General features: G+C 39.9%; 2 protein-coding genes across 10 annotated transcripts in view; one reads left to right on the top strand and one right to left on the bottom strand.

Annotated features, from left to right (window-relative positions):
* The window catches only part of P2RY12 (purinergic receptor P2Y12), a 53,205-nt gene extending 48,550 nt beyond the window's left edge, over positions 1–4,655 (bottom strand). The window contains exon 1 of the mRNA XM_061418778.1: positions 4,506–4,655. The gene's annotated coding sequence lies outside the window, so the exon portion shown is untranslated. The remainder of the gene's footprint in view (positions 1–4,505) is intronic.
* Positions 1–19,613, top strand: part of MED12L (mediator complex subunit 12L) — a 363,490-nt gene that overhangs the window by 317,257 nt on the left and 26,620 nt on the right. For all 9 annotated transcript variants that reach the window (XM_061418660.1, XM_061418677.1, XM_061418696.1 and 6 more), the window contains 7 exons: positions 2,484–2,573; positions 3,606–3,715; positions 3,908–4,043; positions 4,839–5,000; positions 7,326–7,688; positions 9,814–9,970; positions 14,013–14,224. In XM_061418660.1, coding sequence (XP_061274644.1) covers positions 2,484–2,573; positions 3,606–3,715; positions 3,908–4,043; positions 4,839–5,000; positions 7,326–7,688; positions 9,814–9,970; positions 14,013–14,224 — 1,230 coding nt within the window. The remainder of the gene's footprint in view (positions 1–2,483; positions 2,574–3,605; positions 3,716–3,907; positions 4,044–4,838; positions 5,001–7,325; positions 7,689–9,813; positions 9,971–14,012; positions 14,225–19,613) is intronic.

Below are 19,613 nucleotides of genomic sequence, written 5' to 3'. Positions count from 1 at the left end.
TTTACTGCCAGAACCAGAGTGATGCTGGTCTAGGGCACAAGATGTGTGCATGCTTGCACACACTACATCGCTTTAGTTGTGTCCGACTCTTTGCAACCCTGTGGACTGTAACCCATCAGGCTGTCCTGTCCATGGGATTCTCCAGGCAAGAATACTGGAGTGGATTGCCTTGTCCTCCTCCAGGGGCCTTCCCAACCCAAGGATTGAACCTGCATCTCATGAATCTCAGGCATCGGTGGGCAGGTTCTATACCACGAGCACCACCTGGAAGTCCCAGGGCACAAGATACTCATTGCTAAGTCAGAAGGCATTTTTAGTTCATTTTCAAAGATTTTGGACTTTGCCTTTTCACCAGCTGTAATTCTCATGGTCACTATTTGAAACACTTTGTTCTGTGTGCCATGAGGACACTGAGTGATCAAACTGTAATTTGAAAGTATAGAATGGAGAAGTGTGGGTAGATTGCTTCTGTGGGACATTTTATCCTATAGCAGCAGCAGCAGCAGTGGTGCCTAATGGAGGCCTCCCACACGGCTGTTAATTCTATACACTGTGTCTTCTTTAATAGTACTGGATGAACCTGAACAAGACACTTGTTCAGTTCTCTAATCATCTGCTACCTTTTGGATATATGAGATTTATGTCTGCACAACAGCCAGAGTGATCCTTTTAAAGTGTAAACCACATGTTTTTCTGGTGCCCAAAATGTTGCAGTGTTTCTTATTGTGGGTATGTGTTTGTGTGTGCATGTGCTCGATTGTGTATGACTCTTTGCAACCTCATGGACTGTAGCCTGCCAGGCTCCTCTGTTCATGGGATTCTCCAGGCGTGAATACCGGAGTGGGTAGCCGTGTCCTCCTCCAGGGGATCTTCCCAACCCAGGGATCAAACCCATGTCTCTTTTGTCCCCTGCATTGGCAGGCACATTCTTTACCAGTAGCGCCACCTGGGAAACCCCTGTTTCTTACTATACCTGGAATAAAACTTCCCCATATAGGCTTATGTGACTTTCCATCATTTGTCACTGGCTCCCACCTCTATTTTGTTTCTTTCCTGACATGGCCTTACTCACTCCATTCTGTACGCAATGACCATGTTGCTGTTCCTTGATCTTGTCAAGCATCTTCTTGTTGCAGAGCCTTTCTCCCCTTCCCTGGAAGTTATCGACATGGCCAGCTCCCTCATTTCAGCAGATCTCTGCTCAGCTCTCACCTCCTTAGTCCCCTCCCATCCCTTAGTCCCACCCTCATCACTCTCTAAAACAAGGACCACAGTTATTCTCTGTCCCCTTGTCATGATTCTTACCACTTGCTCTACTTATTTTGATTTGACCTACTACCAGAATGTCAGCTCCATGACAACTTGTGGGCTTTTTTAAACTACCTTGTACCCTTCACCTGCCTTGAGGGAAATTCATCTATATCTTTTGATGAGATTTGAGAAGTGCTCCACATTTACCGTGTGGTGTAATCACAGATCATCTGTTGGACTCAGTTACTTCTGCATATGACTCATTTCAGCTCTTTTGAGATGATTCTCCATAGATGCCCTACTTCAGAGCACTTTTTTTTTTTTTTTTTTGCTTCTACATCTGATTCAGAAATTTCCCACTGGTGGTTTGCCTTCCCTAAGCAACCTGTCCCTTCCCCAACATTTGTCTGAATAAGTGAAGAAGCATTTATTTAATAAATTGGTATGCAGCTCGGCTGATGTCCAAGATGTCACATTTTTCAAAGTTGGTTACATTACGTTTATCAAGGAAGACAAGTTTATTGATTAGCAAGCCTCCCCTTCAATGAAACATCAGAATAATGTGTTTGCTAGGATTCACAGCCTCTCCCTAGAAATATAAGAGGAGACTGATACAAAATATAATTCTGTTTCTCTTTATCTTTATGGTGGTGGTGGTGTAGTCACTAAGTCATGTCTGACTCTTTTGCAACCCCATGGACTGTAGCCCACCAGGCTCTTCTGTCTATGGGATTTTCCAGGCAAAAATATTGGAAATAGTAGGTTGCCATTGCCTTCTCCAGGGTATCTTCACGACCCAGGGATCAAACCCACATCTCCTTCATTGGCAGGCAGATTCTTTACTGCTGAGCCACCTGGGAAGCCCCTTTATCTTTACACTTATCTTTATAAGACCAATGTAATGATGTATTTTTAAAATATTCTTTATTTTTGTTAATGCTTAACTTGATGATCCTCTTAAGCATTTCCTAAGACTTATCAACAGTATATGTAATTACATAAGATTTTTCTTAACAGGGTATGTAATTAGATAACAAAAAATAGTTATATTCCTGTCTGTGTGGAGGAAGGGAAGGAAAGCAAAATTTTATACCCCCTGCTTTTTTTAATTTATTAAACTAAGAAGTTGTCCTCATCACTTAAAAACTCAGTTTAACTTTAAATATGAGAAAAATAAAATTTAACAGGGAAAACAAGTATTGGGGTTTGTGTTCATTTATTTTCTGGTTTAGATTTTAAGTAACTGGAGAGAAGAACGATACCAGGATGACATCAAAGCACGACAGATGATGCATGAGGCATTGCAACTCCGCCTGAATTTGGTAAGAGACCCTTCTAGTGTCTTTCCTCCATTAGATTTATCTCCATGTGAAAATAACTCCAGCTTTCCACTCCTGCTGTGGTCACAGTCTCCGCTACAAGGTGAAGCCCACTGTCTGCTCTCTTTACTGCTTCCTTGACTCTTGGACCTTCTGTTTTCCTTGCCACTGTCCTTCCTGTCTGGTCTGGCTTCTAGACAACAGTAGATATTTTTGGTATCGTCTTGCCTTCTGCATCCCACCCCCAGCGTCTCTCTCTCTCTCTCTTTTCCGTTTGTGCCAAGAGTAGGTCTTTTAGGGAAGTACTAACTTGAGGTGAGCATTAGCTTTTACTCTACTTGCTTAAAAACTATATTAAAATGTTCTTTAAGTCAAAACGTTATCAAACTTCCCATCAAATTGATCATAAAGAGAAATCCCATAGGCAGGTTTCCTAGAAATTTAACATTGCCTTCTCTGGCAGATTCTTTTGACTTTTCCTTTTCTCAATGCACAAGACCAGATAAAAGCTACTCTGAAAGATGGCTTGCCTGATGCTTGATATTAATTCCCACTCGTGAATGAGCAGTCCTAAGGGCCAGGCCTTCCACTCATTACTTCTGTGTTACTGGCTCTTTTCAGGTGTTGTTATGACAACAGACTTAGATTCAATAGTAACTGACAACACGAAATTTGTAGATACTGAGTCACATAGTTTACATCTATTCAGATTTAATTGGATGAAAGTTACATAATGAAACTAAATATCATGAAATTTAGGAAGAACAGAGAGCTAATTTTACTAGTGTGTAATTCATGTTGATGACGTTTCTACACTCCATACCTCCTCCTTTTTTTTCTGAATGACCACTTCCTGTGCTAATGGAACCCAAAAGACTGGCAAATATATAGCTAGTTGACAGAGAAGACAGGATAATCCATGGCTTAGAGCAACTGTTAAATTTTTAAACCACTCAGAATGTGGTTGTGTAAAGTGGTGGTAGCGGTCTTTGTGACACTATGCTGACTTTTTCATTGTGTTTTCCTATGTGCTAGGTGGGAGGAATGTTTGACACAGTGCAGAGGAGCACCCAGTGGACAACAGACTGGGCGCTTCTCCTCCTTCAGATCATTACTTCTGGAACCGTTGACATGCACACCAACAAGTAGGTTCTTATCATTTCACACTGGCTCTGCTTCATATATGTATAGTGGAGGCTTTCATATTCTGGCCACAGATTCTTCCAAGTCATATACACTTAGGTTACCATGAACAGTTCTATGCCTTAAATAAAAATGCTCAGTTAACAGTATCTTGGTTTTGCTTTAAGGTGCAAATCTTTTCTTTCTCCTCCTAGTGAATTATTCACAACAGTTCTTGACATGCTGGGTGTTTTAATCAATGGAACATTGGCCTCTGACCTGTCGAATGCATCCCCAGGGGGATCTGAAGAGAACAAACGTGCATACATGAACTTAGTCAAGAAACTGAAAGTAAGTTTGTGGCCTGCTCAGGAGTTCACGTGGTTTTTGGATTTGTTATTTAGCGCACATTATTTTATTACTCCTTAAATTAGATGTTATTTTTTGTGTTTATATGAGGTGATTATTTTGCTGTTTGTTTTACCCCAGCTTCTCAGTACCCCAAAGTTAGAAGTATATATAGCTTGAAGATTTTTCTTAAAATAATTATATTCATAAAGCATATTTAATTTTTTAAGGGACTGTAGAAGTCCATTATCAAATATGTAACCAAAATGCCAACATTAGATTTAGGGTAAATTTCATCTTCCACTGGCAACATGCAGTTGAATATTAAACATTTGCATTGCTATTTCTAAATTCAATTCATTTGCCTAGCCACTAATACAGTTTTTGAAATAAATTATAAACAAACAATGCAGGAAAAAAATTAATATATCTAATGACCTTACTAATAAAACAACCAATGGTTACCTTGTGGCCTGACTGTAGATTGGAGAACGTGTTCCGTGCCGCAGCTCCTGTCTTCGGGTTGCAAATACTACTCAGCGTTTTTGTCATTTCAGCACTGTGATGTTTGTTGTGTAACAAGGGTGCCTTCATACGTGTTCTATTTTCTACTTAAATAGAAGAAATGAAACATATGCATCACTGTCAATGAGAGCTGCTCCCTAGACCCTGTGGAAGGTCAAAACATTCCAGCTATAAAAAGGAAATGTTTCATAGGGGAACTTCCTCCTTGTAAACATTTGCCTTTGTTATAATTTCTATCTCACTTCTGTCTCTCTCACTGTCTCTCTTATTTAGAAAGAGCTGGGGGACAAGCGGTCAGAAAGTATTGACAAAGTTCGACAGCTGTTACCTTTGCCGAAACAGACATGTGACATCATTACCTGTGAACCTATGGGCTCCTTGATTGACACAAAGGGAAACAAAATTGCTGGATTCGATTCTATAGATAAAAAACAGGCAAGAGTAAATGTTTGTTCCTTATGTATATAAATACGTGCACTTATACTTTCTTGTCTTCCTATAGGGCATATGAAACATCTTAATTTTACTGTTTCTTGATTTTTTAAAACATATCCTTGTCATTTAAATGCAGTGGTCTTTGGCATTATCATACAGATAATGATGTTGAAGATCTTCATTTAAATGTTTTCCTGAATTTAAATGAATTTTTGAAGCCCATCAAGGGAAAAGTAAGTAAAACCTTGTTAAAAAGAAAAAAAGGAATATATTTAGTAGATGAAAAAATCTGGATTGATAAAAGTCTCCATATAGTTTAAAATTAAAATTTAAATGGCTTTAAATTTTAAAGCTGTTTAAAATTTTTTAAAGTGATAGCACTTTATTTTCTTATCAGCTGAACAACATTTAATGAACACTTGATTTATATAAGATACTAAATATGGTTCTCTAAAACTTGAATCAGTCTAAAGCTCTAAAACTGAGCTCAGTTACTCAGTCATGTCTGACTCTTTGCAACCCAATGGATTGTAGCCCAAGGCTCCTTTGTCCATGGGATTTCCATGGAAGAATACTGGAGTATTCCAGGGAAGAAAACTGGATTGGGTAGCCATTTCCTACTCCAGGAGATCTTCCCAACCCAGGGATTGAACCCAAGTCTCCTGCATCTTCTGCATTGGCCTGTGGATTCTTTACCACTGCAGAAGCAGTGCAGGATTCTTTATCACCTGGGAAGCCCAAAATATGAGAAATACTGTCAGTTCTTCTTTGAGTGAACATTGAACAACTGCAGGGTTCCAAGATCACAGAGATGAAAGACAGAGCTCCTACCCTTAAGGGAAAGTAGGTAGACAATTACTGTGTCATGCTTCCCCCGTGACACAGTGGTAAAAGAACCTGCCTGCCAATGCAGGAGACGCAGCAGATGCGGGTTCGATCCCTGGGTTGGAAAGATCCCCTGGAAAAGGAAATGGAAACCCACTCTGGTGTTCTTGCCTGAAGAATTCCAAGGACAGAGGAGCCTCATGGGCTACAGTCCAGTCCATGGGGTTGCAAAGAGTTGGACACGACTAAACGGCTAACACACAGCATGTCGTGAGATTTGTGTGTCTTGGTACAGAATGTTGGGAGGACCCTGAGAAAGAGCCATCACACTCAGATGAGGGATAGGTAGTCAGAGCAGGATCTTCAGGAAAACTGACACATCATTTTGGATGAATAAGAGTTAGCCCCGGAGGTAGGCAAAGTGTGATACAGACAAAGGGAAGTGTTTATGCAAGGGCCTGAGAGACTGTAGCTCACAGGCAAAATGCAGCTCATCAGTAAAGCAGAGCCTTGAGTACTGACACCCACACAGTTGTGGAGAGAGAAGACTAGAGTCAGGCGCAGGTTGACTTTGCACCACTGTCCTTTCCAGTGGTGACACATCTGGAACCCATTTGGATATGTGGTCTTGGCACCCAGGAAAGAGCTCTAATGTCAAGACAGATATTAGGAAACAATCAAAATACAGGTGGTAACTGAGCCGTGGTTTTGGATGAAGCCACCCATGGAAGAGTATGTGTAGTTGGGAATAGGAGCATTCACAAGTTATTCAAGACGACTTGAGCAGTTATCTTTAGGGTCACTTTGGAGAAAAATATTTTCCAATTGGTATGGCAGGGAAAGGACCAAGGGATAGCACCAATTCATGTTAAAAATAAGAAACTTGTAGTTTCAGAAAGAGAATAACATTTCCTATCCTCAACTCAGTGGAGATAAGCTTGAATTGAAGGACTTTATTTGTACCTGTTGGCACACGTTAATTCTGTAATAATATTACTTAACTACTTAGAGACTGCCTAATTAAGTACATGAAAGATGACTGTATTGAACCGAGTCCATACATGTTTGGATTGAAGTTAATTTGAGCCCAATTAGAGGTTGAATGTAATTTGACTCTTAAGTTTTGTTTTATCTTAAAAACAATAAATAGATTCCAAAGGTTTTTAGTACAGTAATATCAAATTTTCAGTGTCTGGGTTTTGTTTTTTTTTTTTTTGGCTGGGGGGAATAAAAGAACCTAAATGGAGAAAATGGCATTTACAGTAAAAATTACTGGGCTGTCTGGTGTCCCAGCATCAACAGAGTGTCGTGTGGTATGTAGCCACTGCCCTCAGTGATCTAGTATCAGCCTGGACTCATTAGTTAACCTGACTGCTGTGTGCTAGAGTTCTTTAAGGCCCCCTCGAGCCAGAATGTTCTCTGAATCTGTCCTAAGCAAGCCTGGCCTCCATATCAGCAAAAGATCTGAGCATGTGGTCATAGCTCCTTATTTCACCACAGGGTCTCCAGGTCTCCACGAAGCAGAAGGTGTCCCCGTGGGATTTGTTTGAGGGTCAGAAGAACCCGGCTCCTCTGTCCTGGGCCTGGTTCGGGACTGTCCGAGTGGACCGGAAGGTGATCAAGTATGAGGAGCAACATCACCTCCTCCTGTATCACACGCACCCCACGCCCAAGCCCCGGAGTTACTACCTCGAGCCACTGCCCCTGCCTCCCGAAGAGGAAGAGGAAGAGCCCACATCTCCCATCTCTCAGGAACCTGAGAGGAAATCAGCTGAGCTGTCAGATCAGGGAAAAACCGCAACAGATGAAGAGAAGAAGACAAAGGGAAGGAAGCGCAAGACAAAGTCCAGCTCAAGGGTTGATGTGAGTATGGGAAGTAGAGAGAGATAGTGGGTGTGTTAGCATCCCACAGAAGATTTACTAGTTCCTGAATTACATCCCTAAGAAACATTCAGAAGTGCAGTGTAAACCTATTTGTAAGTTATCATAAAGGCTCAGATATAATTAACAGAACAGCACACAAAATTTTCACAAATAACAGGATCATAGTTTCTGATTTTGCCTCTTCTACTTTTCATAACTATGTTTAATTTTATACTTTGCTTGTGATTAATACTCATTTACTATTTCACTGTCTCACAGTTTCTGAAATTTATAACTTGAATTTTTTGACCTAATAAAATCTCATCCTTGTATGTATTTTTATTATGAGGCATGTCTAAAATATTTTTTGTATTTTGAGTAGTTGATATCTGTAGTAAATTAACATAATAACTGTTTTCCTTAGATAGGATCCTATCTGACATATCTAATAAGATGGTTCTGAGGTTTCATCGTTTGCTATTTCATCTTACTCTCCTGTGTATTTCTGCTTCTTTACCATATTTTTAGATTTTATAAGAGAGAAAGTGAACATAATTTAAAGCAGTTTTACCTCTTGTTTCCCTGATAGCTTTCCCTATCTAGAATAACCTTTTCTTGAAAACCTCAGAAATCTATGAGATGGTAATTTAGAAATAATTTTATAGAATCAATGTGTAAAATGTCTTATTTAAATTCACCTGAAAAATACTCTAGAGAGAATTTGTGATGTTTTTCTATAAAATTTAAGAGTTCTTATTGTGCAGTGGAAGAAATATTCACAGTTTGTTGACCTGTCCTCATGACTACTTATTTTTATTGTCCACCTAAGTCAAAACCAAGACATTTTTCTTAGCTGGTAGCTTGGTGATTAGTATTATTCTAGAAATGACCACCCTCCCTTTTGGATCCCCACTTGAATGTCAGCGCCCTCTTCTCATGGAGCCTTTCTATGAATGTGTCTCTATTTTGAAAAAGATGCTTAATAAGATCCAGACTGCCACTTCTGCCATTCTGGGTCTCTTAACCTGTTTATCCACATGGATGGATTTCTCTTTTTAGATGCTTTAAAAGGCATCAAGCCCATCACATTCCCCAAGTGAGAACTGGTCATGTCCTTTTCTCCCACACTTCTCCTGAAGTTGCCTCTTTTCAGTCATATATATTGCAGGGAACTGAGCTTTTATTTTTCCATGGCTAGAGAAGGAGGAGCAGTGGGGAAAATATTCACATGTGATCCTTAGAGTCTCTGCACCTACTCTGAGGAAGAGAAAGCCCTGGGCAGGAGGTGTGGTGAAGGGCAGAGGGGACAAGATGGAGGGCTGCAGTAGGGGGAGTCTGCTTCTTTACAGTGCTTTCTTGAAAGCTGGAACTAAGACACTGTCTAGGCTGGAGACTAGTTTCAAAGTCCTGTGCGCGTTTCTGGCTAATTCTCATCCAGGTCCAAGGTATCAGGAAAGCTTTCTAAGATGAAATCATCAGGAGACTCAGCAACTGAAGATGAGTTCTCTACTCTAGGTGATAGTCAGCATTGGTGTTCTAAATGTACTTTTAGTATTTAAAAAACAGATTTCAGAAAAGATCCTTTTCCATCTTCCCCCACTGTTGTTGTTCAGTTCAGTTGTGTCTGACTCTTTGAGACCCCGTGGACTGCAGCATGCTAGGCTTCCCTGTCCTTCACTATCTCCTGGAGTTTGTTCAAACTCATGTCAACTGAGTTGGTGATGCCAACCAACCATTTCATCCTCTGTTGTCCCCTTCTCTTGCCCTCAATCTTTCCCAGCATCAGGGTCTTTTTCAATGAGTTGGCTCTTTGCATCAGGTGGCCAAAGTATTGGAGCTTCAGCTTCAGGATCAGTCCTTCCAATGAATATTCAGCGTAGATTTCCTTCAGGATTGACTGGTTTCATCTCCCCCACTGTAGCCAAGTCCATTTTAAGTTGAGCAAGAGTTTTAACTTAAAGGAATGTTTTGCAGAGGATATATTGATACTCTTGTCCTCTTGTCTTCCACTTTATCAAAATAACCTTGTCTGCTGGGATAGGAGCTCTCTCAAACAAGGAATTTGCGTTAATCATCTATGTGGTGTGTGGAGTAAGTGACTTTTGTGTTTAACTTTGTGTTGAAGGAGTATCCGCAGAGCAGCATGTACCGAGTGCCTCCCAACTACTCACCCATCTCCTCCCAGGTGATGCACCACCCGCAGTCCGCCCTGTGGGGCTACAACCTCATGGGTCAGCCCCAGCAGCCCGGCTTCTTCCTTCAGAACCAGTCTGTCACTCCAGGTAAGTGAGGGCAGAGCGCAGTCAGGCGACTCCAAGATGGGAAGTAATAGCTTGGGGTTCTCTTCACTCTTACAGAACTTGCATATTTCAGGGAGTGAGTGAGTGCTCAGGGGACATTTCTGTAATTCTCTCCACTCAGTTTCTTCCTTCTTCTAAAAATAAGGTTTCAGTGACTAGTTTATGTGCTACTTTTGGAATTTTTATCCAGTGTTAGAAGGAAATTAACCACTGTGAAAATTTCATTCACTTTTATCAGATACAATTCTTGTCAACATGTTAAAAGATTAGACAGTATTTCAGTGTCTTTTATTGTTTCCTCATGTTATAAATTTTAAATTGTTTATACCGTGTAGGATCTCAGAAATTTGGTGCAGCAAATAGATTTAGATATCAGTAATAAAACCTTCATAAATCACAGTAAATGTTAGTATTGCTTTGATTTAAGCCCAAATTATCTTTATATCTAGAATGCAGATTTTCTAAATACATCTCTTAGTTAGAAATGAATTTTTTCTCTAAATGAAAGTTTGCCTGATTTTGAAAAACAATTTCTTTTGAAATTTCAGTCTTCATTTTGTTAGGATGTGCCACTCTTAACATATAATATTTTTCCTCATTCTGTGTTATATTGTGATTTTTTAAATTGTATTTTGAATATTACATTTTGAGGCCTCAGGAAGAAACCCTCTCCTGGAGCTTGCTCAAACTCATGCCCATGAAGTCAGTGATGCCATCCAACCATCTCATCCTCTCTCATTCCCTTCTCCTCCCCTCAATCTTTCCCAGCATCAGGGTCTTTTCCAATGAGTCAGCTCTTTACATCAGATGGCCAAAAGTATTGGAATTTCATCTTTAGCATCAGTCCTTCCAATGAATATTCAGGACTGATTTCCTTTAGGATTGACTGGTTTGATCTTCTTGTAGTCCAAGGGACTCTCAAGAGTCTTCTCCAACACCACAGTTCAAAAAGCATCAATTCTTCAGCCATCAGCTTTCTTTATGGTCCAATTCTCACATCCATACATGACCACTGGAAAAACCATAGCCTTGACTAGACGGACCTTTGTTGGCAAAGTAATGTCTCTGCTTTTTAATATGCTGTCTAGGTTGGTCATAACTTCTCTTCCAAGGAGCAAGCATCTTTTAATTTCATAGCTTCAGTCACCATCAGCAGTGATTTTGGAGCCCTGAAAAAGAAAGTCTCTCACTGTTTTCATTGTTTCCCCATCTATTTGCCATGCAGTGATGGGACCGGATGCCATGATCTTAGTTTTCTGAGTGTTGAGTTTTTCACTCTCCTCTTTCATTTTCATCAAGAGGCTCTTTAGTTCTTCTTCGCTTTCTCCCATAAGGGTGGTGTCAGCTGTGTATCTGAGGTTATTGATGTTTCTCCCTGCAATCTTAATTCCAGCTGGTGTTTCATCCAGACTAGCTGGGGCCTTAAAAGTAGGTTGTTGGGTGAGTGAATGTTGACTACAAAGAGCTAACTTTTGTCGTCATTCAGTCTCTAAGTTGTGTCCAACTCTTTGTGACCCCATGAACTGCAGCATACCAGACTTACCTGTTACTCGATATCTCCCAGAGTTTGCTCAGATTCATGTCCACTGTGTCAGTGATACTCTCCAACCATCTCATCCTCTGCTGCCCCGTTCTCCTCCTGCCCTCAATGTTTCCCAGCACCATGGTCTTTTCCAGTGAGTCGGCTCTTCACATCAGGTGGCCAAAGTATTAGAGCTTCAGCTTCAGCAGCAGTCCTTCCAATGAATATTCAGGGTTGATTTTCTTTAGGATTGACTGGTGTGATCTCCTTGCTAACCAAAGGACTCTCAAGAGCAAACTCTCAAGGCAGTAAGGGTGGAAATAATACATGCCCATCCTCTCTTTTGACTTTCTCTCCTTACTTCCAAGGTGCTTATGAATTCAAGCATTTTTAAACTTTTTAGATATTGAAGTCAAACACAAGGACTGTCTCTAAATTGAAAGTTTATTATTTTATATAGGCCCATACCCTTTCCCCTCACCCTAGAACACTATAGAAGGTGTTCATAAGTAGGGAGACTTTAGGTATTAGGTAAGTCTTAATGTTTTATTATGTGTAAGAAAAAAATTTGAGGAAAACAGTTAATTATGGGGATTTTACATTTGTGAATTAATAGATTTTCATAAAGTTATGTACCCTATGGAGTTGAAGAAGAGTTTATACAGTCTGCTTCCATTCATACATTTTTTAAAATTTATTTTTGATTGCACTGGGTCTTTGTTGCTGCATGGGGGCTTTCTTTAGTTTTGGTGAGTGGAGGTGCCCCCTTGTTGTGGAGCATGGGTCTAGGGCATGCAGACTTCAGAAGCTGTGGCACATGGACTCAGTCGTCCTTGGCATGTGGAATCTTCCCCGACCAGAGATTGAACCCTTGTCCCGTGCATTGGCAGGTGGATTCCTTACCACTGCACCACCAGGGAAGTCTATTTGCACATTCTTAAAAAGGCAAAAGAGTGCTGTTCACAACACACACACACACACACACACACACACACACACACACACAAATCTGTAGCAATCTCTATTTTTCCTGTATACACACCAGGATGGTAAAGTTTATAAGGAAACATATGTGAATAATAAACACCATTTGGTGAGAGTTGAGAAAATTATGTAAGAAAATAGAGCAGATTTCAGCATATTTGTTCTTATTTCTGTAGGTGATTCAGAGGTATAAGATTATATGAAAGTTAGGAAAATTAAAAGAGAGTAGATCATAGTCTAATCTTGAAAAAGTATGTCCTGCATAAAATGAGTCATTTAACTTTATATGTTATAGTGTACATTCAATTCTTGCTTCAACAAAATTCACCTTGCCACGTAACTCAAATTGACCTCTAACTTTTTTCCAAATGTTCTTCAGATGCTGTTGAATGACTTCATAAGCCATATTGCTCATTTTGATACTGAGTCTTTAAAAGAATGTAGGCTTTTCCAGTGATCAGTATTAAATGTTTGTTTCTATCATACCACGTGCTTTTAAAAAAGGTATAACATTTGTAAGGTATTTATATAGAAGTTTTCTTACAGTAAAGAATACAAACTGTATGATGAGTTGAAGACTGGCAGCTATTTGAAACCAGCAAATCTCGCCATTTTTTTTTTCCCTCTTATAGGCATTTGACAGATTATGTATGCAAATATGTTAAGGTTTTCATTTGCTTTTTTTAGCCTCACCATAATTGACATTTCTTATTTATTTTAGCTATGCACTTCAAAAAAGATGTGTTTTGTCTCTGGAATCGTGGTATTTGAAGTTTCCAAGCATTTCAAGTTTTTGAAGTATTGTCATGCCTCTCTACCACAAAATAGGCATTTTTATTTTGCTGTGTTAAAAAAACGTAAATACCATGAACATCAAAAGGGTCTCTCTGCCCGGCTTAGCACGCTTGACAAAGTACACCACAAAAGGCAGCACATCTTGTGAAAGTAACGTGTTCCCGGGCTTCCCAGGTGGCGCTAGTGGTAAAGGCCCTGCCTGCCAGCGCAGTAGATGTAAGAGACGTGGGTTCCATCCCTGGGTCCGGAAGATCCCCTGGAGGAGGGTATGGCAGCTCACCGCAGTATTCTTGCCTGGAGGATCCCGTGGACAGAGGAGCCTCGTGGGCTATAGTCCATAGGATCAGAGAGTCAACCATGACTGAAGCGACTTAGCACAGCATAACACAACATGTTCTTGGGGGCCTCACATAATTTAAAACCCACATGATTCTGAAATTGTACCAAGGATTTTGGATCTCAGGTGTTTCACTTTACCAAGCAAAGTGGGCCCTCTGATAAGTCATTCAAATAGTATAATTCACTGGACATCACTCTTCCCATTGTCTGGAATTTATGCAATTTGTAACTGATCTTTCAAATTTGTAGAGGGTGGGGCAGTGCTCTACTTCCCAGTGTGCTCCTACAAGGAGGCTCAGAAGGTGAGATTTCTGTGTTTTGATAAAATCAGGAAGAGTTGCATCCGCATGCGCAGAAAGCCCTTCCTTCTGGTTGCTTTTGTAGGTGGCTCCCGGTTGGACCCCGCTGGCTCCTTCGTCCCCACCAACACCAAGCAAGCTTTGTCCAACATGCTCCAGCGGCGCTCGGGGGCCATGATGCAGCCGCCCTCTCTGCATGCCATCACATCGCAGCAGCAGTTGATACAGATGAAGCTTCTGCAGCAGCAGCAGCAACAGCGGCTTCTCAGGCAAGCCCAGACGCGGCCTTTCCAACAGGTTTGTCCAGATCAGCAGTGTCTTCCGCATTTCATTAGTTCCTCTAGCCAGGAATGGGTGTGGGCGTGTGACTGATTCTTCCTGTGTGGGCATCCCTGACTACCTGTGAGAGTGCACGTATATCTCTCCTGTACAGGTTTATACATACTTCTCCCCTCCTTGTATTTTACCATTATCATTGATCAAAAAAGAACTTGAAATGTCTTAAGTTGGTTAAAAGTATGCCTGAAAACAAAAAGAAGAGCTAATGATTTTCTGATCACTTATAAGCGGCAAGACTTTTATCTTTGAGATGACCTTATCTGAGCCCTCACTCCTGTTATAATCATCATACTCTGTGCTCCTTTGAGCTATGCTTTAATGATTCATTCATTATTTGCTGTATTACTTTGAAGTTGTATCTCTGAAGCACTGATGTTCCTTAGGCTTTCTCCTACAGTGCTCTGCATTGCCCTGACTCTGGCTTTATACTTCTGGCTATATACCTCACCAATATCTATAGAAGGCAAAGAGTAGACTACAAGTAACAGTCAGGATATGGATATCTTTAATTATTAATTTGTATTATTTCTATTTGTATGTCCTGTAAAAATAGAAATAATTTTTATTTTTTCCCTAATTTTTTTTAATGTTCAGGATAATAGTGGTTGTTTAACAAAGCATTGGTGGAAGTCACACAAAACTTCATACGGACTCAAACTACAAATCTGCACAAATACATTAAAGCAAAAAGAAGGAAGTGAGAATATGACTTTTTCTTTTGGTTTCTGTATTCATTTTGTGTTTTCCAAGTTTTCTTAGGAAAATTGCACTTTGATGATGCTAATGATAGCTGCTAACACCAAGAGAGCACTTACTATTTGCCAAAACACTTGTACGCATTGCACTTTGATGTACTGATTATCTTAGATCTCACAGCAGTCCTAGGAGTAAGGTACTTTATGATCCATAAAGGCAGTAGCCAATCTACAAGTGCATCCTGCTCTAAGAACAACCACAGGTTTTCAAATTAGCAAGGAATTCCAATGCTTTTAGAAATGGTCTTTGTATTTGGAGTAACTCTAAACGTACCTCCATTGTACAACTTACAGCACGTCCACATTCAGTCCACTTAGTGATTTGGGGCATAGGAGTGGTAGGGTTAGGTGTGCAGTCTTAACAGAGATCCATTAAACAAATTTTTTTTTTAACCCTTAAGAAGGACAGGAGAAAGCAGTCTAGTTTGAACCACACAAGAATGTAAACAGCAGTCACAGTATGCTCATTTCCCCCGACCTCCCAGGGAGATCTGATTGTTCAGACTCCCTGGGTATTAGGAAAGATGGGCCCAAGTTGCTTCTTACACAGAAATGATGAGAATTTGATGAAAATATTTTAAAAGCCTTGGTTTTTCTCTAAACAACAAGTTTGGAGTCATTCAAAACCTCATTGGGATTTTAGCTCTTTCTGAGCATGAACAAAAATAGTTACACCACTGTTTCCATTCCTCAAGGAGAAAAAATTTACTAGAAGCTAAGTAATCACTCCACTAGAATGAATTCATCTCCCTTTTAAAGTAATAGAAACCTAAGTAAAATTTACCCTCCATTAAGTATGTTTTTTTCTTATCTACTTTTCTATCACAAGGTGTTATTTGACTTATTAATAGACAACTTTCAGACTGTTACTGGCGAGTTCAGTTTTGAATTTCTCCTAAGTGGTTCTTAACATTGGGGAGCAGCAGCTCGCCAGCCTGGTTATAGGTGAAACGTCTGTCCTCAAAAATTCACTTCCTGATATCAGCCATGAGAAGCAGTTTCCCCTGAAGCAAAAGACTTTTTTAAAAAGGGAATTCAGTGACAAAATCTTCATGTATTCAAAAATGTCTTTGCATATTTGGAGGTAGATTTATGACCTAAAATGTACCTATAGGACCCCATTATTAACACCACTCAAAAATACCTGTTACTCTATTCTTTTATGGGCTTCTCAGGTGGCGCTAGAGGTAAAAAAAATCCAGCTGCCAGTGCAGGAGACTGAAGAGACATGGGTTCCATCCCTGGGTCTGGAAGATCCCCTGGAGAAGGAAATGGCAACCCACTGTAGTATTCTTGCCTAGAGAATCACATGGACAGAGGAGCCTGGCAGGCTACGGTCTGTAGGGTCGCGCAGAGTCGACACAACTGAAGTGACTTAGCATGGCATTCTTTTATACTGTCTAGGGTTGTACAGCTTATACCAACAGGAATTAACTGATAATTTGTTAACTGATTCTTCTGTAGTAATTTTATCACATCTTAGGTTTTTCTTTTCTCTTTTCTTTTTCCCCTTGAGAAGTCAGGAGTTCTTTCTTCAAGTAGTAAAAGCTCAGCTGCACAGCGGTGATTGTATTGGCATACCTTGTTTAGTTGTGCTTTGCTTTGTTGTACTTCACAGATATTGCACTTACTACAAATTGAAGGTTTGTAAGTAAGTACAGATTGACAACCCTGCATTGAACAAGTCTCAGGACTGTTTCTCCAACAGCATTTGCTCACTTTCTGTCTCTCTGTTAACATTTTAGTAGTTCTTGCAATACTTCAACCGTTATTATTATTATATTCGTTATGGTGATCTGTGATTAGTGATCTGTGTTGTTTCTATGACTCTCTGAAGGCTCAGATGGTTACAATTTTTTAGCAATAAAGTATTTCTTAATTAAAACGTTTTTAAAAGACACAATACTGTTGCTCACTTACTAGATTATGGTGTGGCTTATTTTTAAAATTTTTATTGATTTAATTTTGACTGCTCTGGGTTTTTGTTGCTGCACCTGGGCTTCCTCTTGCTGTAGCAAGCAGGGGCTACTCTCTAGCTGTGGTCCTTGAGCTTCTCTTGTTGCAGAGCCTGGGCCCGAGAGTGTGCCAGCTTCTGTAGTTGTAGCTCATGGGATTAGCTGCCTTGCGGCATGTGGTATCTTCCTGGACCAGGGATCGAACCCACGTCCCCTGCATTGGCAAGCAGATTCTTAACCACAGGACCACCAGGGAAGTCCTACAGTATAGTTTGAATATAACCTTTAGATGCACAGGAAAATAAAAAAATTCAGATGACTCCCATTATCCAGGGATATTCCCAACCCGGGGATTGAACCCTCATCTCTTGGGTCTCCTGCATTGGCAGGCCGGTTTTTTACCACCAGGGTCACATGCGAGGCCCTACTTTATTGCAGCATTCGCTTTATTGCTGTGATCTAAAACCAAATCCACAGTATCTCCAAGGTATGCCTGTATGATAGTCACCTCTACTCCTCTCCTATATTCTTTTTTAACAGAAGCAGGCATTTTTTTTTTCCTACCTCATCATTCTTTAAGTGTTGGCTAATCAAGAGAAATAGTATTCTTTAAAGGAAGAGGAATGCATACATGATCAGACACAGGGTGGAGTGGTCCTCCATAGAGCAGATGAGATCGTATGTAGCATTTCTAGAATGCCTGCACCAAAGAGGTTCTGAGGGAAATGTTAGCATCTTTTCTTTCTCCCAGTAGATCATGGATTAATATACATAGACTCTAGCTACATATGGTATTGTGGCAGAAAACAAATTTTCATGTAATCTTTAAAAAGGTAGAATTATATGGAATATAAGTGATATTGATACATTGTTTTCATATTTTATTCTTGATGCAATTAGCTGTTTTCTAGTAAGTACTGACCTATGTGCCTCATGGTAAGAAAAGTTGATTCTGATTTTGGCAGCAACATTTTCTCAATTTAAATGCATACACAAAATGTGATTCTCTCTAGCTGTTTAAAACTTGTGTTTTTTTTCCTTTCTCAGTTTTTGGCTTCTTTTAGAGAAGATGAAATAGGTATCATTTTCCTCCTTATCTTACCAATTTCCTAATTACAGAAATCCAACAAGCTTGATGGAGAATTTCAAATTATCTTAGCTTTCAAAATTGATCTTAGTATTGTGACAGATCCTTTGAAAGACTAACCGGTTCCTCCAAACCTTGGATGTGACTGCTCTTTCGGCTGGCTGTACAATGACACCCTACCCCCCACCCCTCTAGCTAGCTTACCCTCTCTTCTTAGCTCAAACATTGGGTCTTTATAATACTTGTATCATTTCATTTACTGAGCAGAGGGTAGAAATCTATGAGATGTTTGTTGAATGAATTCATATTTTGAGCAGCTATTTCCAGAACCCTGAAACAAATATTTATTTATGTTGACTGTGCTGAGTCTTTGTTGCAGCGAGCAGAGGCTGCTCTCTAGTTGCAGTGCACTGGCTTCTCACTGCAGTGGCCTCTTGTTGCAGAGCACAGGCTTCAGGAGGAGCGGACTTGGTAGCTGTGGCATGCTGACTTAGTTGCTCCATGACATGTGGGATCTTTATGGACCAAGGATAGAACCCATGTCTCATGTTGGCAGGTAGATTCTTAACCACTGGACCACCAGGGAATTCCAACCCTGGAGCATCTTTAGCAACCTTAATCCTTAGCAATGTGATTTTTATCCACAAATTCATCTTGTAGCTCTTCCTTTGAGTGCTTCCAGAAACTCTTCTCAACAGTAACCTCTGCTATGCTTGTTTTGAAAACATAGATGGGGCAGAGAAGGCCCAAGCTCTTGAATTCCAGATATGGCTCAGACCTGGCAGAGTCATCCTAGCCTCTTTCCATCTAATGGAGAGAGTTGATGTGTAATGGAATCTCTAGCCTTAGATGGTGCATGAGGAAAACTAGAGTCCCATTATAAAGTAACTGATTCTGCTTCAGAGGCTGAATATATCAGCTTCAGTTGGTCATGCAGTTTTCTGTTATGAACCATCTTACATTTCCTCAGGAATATATTAATAGTGTTGTATATTAACACTAGTGCTAGAAAAATGGTGCTAAATATACAATAACATGGATGTTGTTAGATATTGTTAATCAAATTATTTGATGTAATGACTTATTATAATCAAATGTATTTTCTTATGGCTTTAGTGCATATTGACATGCATAAAGATGTTTTGGCAAGGAAACTTGTTTTTATTTTTCCCAGTTACAGTCTTCATCCAGTAAAGTAAAAATGCTCTCCCTCCATTCCTTACTCAGTGTCCCTTATTGAAATGAGACCCAGTGTCATGATTTCTGTCATCTTTCTGCTCCAGAGGCTCATCTATAAAATGGAGCTAATATGACACTTGCTTCATAGGCTTCTTGTGAAATTAATGATTTAACGTGTGTAACAGCCCTCAGAACAGTGGCTACCTTATAGTGTGTTCTCAAAAAATGTCAGGTGCTATACTTCATGTTACTGTTTTATTAATATTATTTTATGGTTGTATTATTTCAGAGGAAATCCTTGCCCCATAAAAATGATCTTTATTTTCTTAAATATGTTAAGGACTAAAAATAAATGTACATCCAATGCTTTA

The sequence above is a fragment of the Bos javanicus genome, chromosome 1, assembly GCF_032452875.1.
Source record: "Bos javanicus breed banteng chromosome 1, ARS-OSU_banteng_1.0, whole genome shotgun sequence".
Classification (NCBI taxonomy): Eukaryota; Metazoa; Chordata; class Mammalia; order Artiodactyla; family Bovidae; genus Bos; species Bos javanicus.
This window is presented reverse-complemented; position numbering and strand designations above follow the sequence as displayed.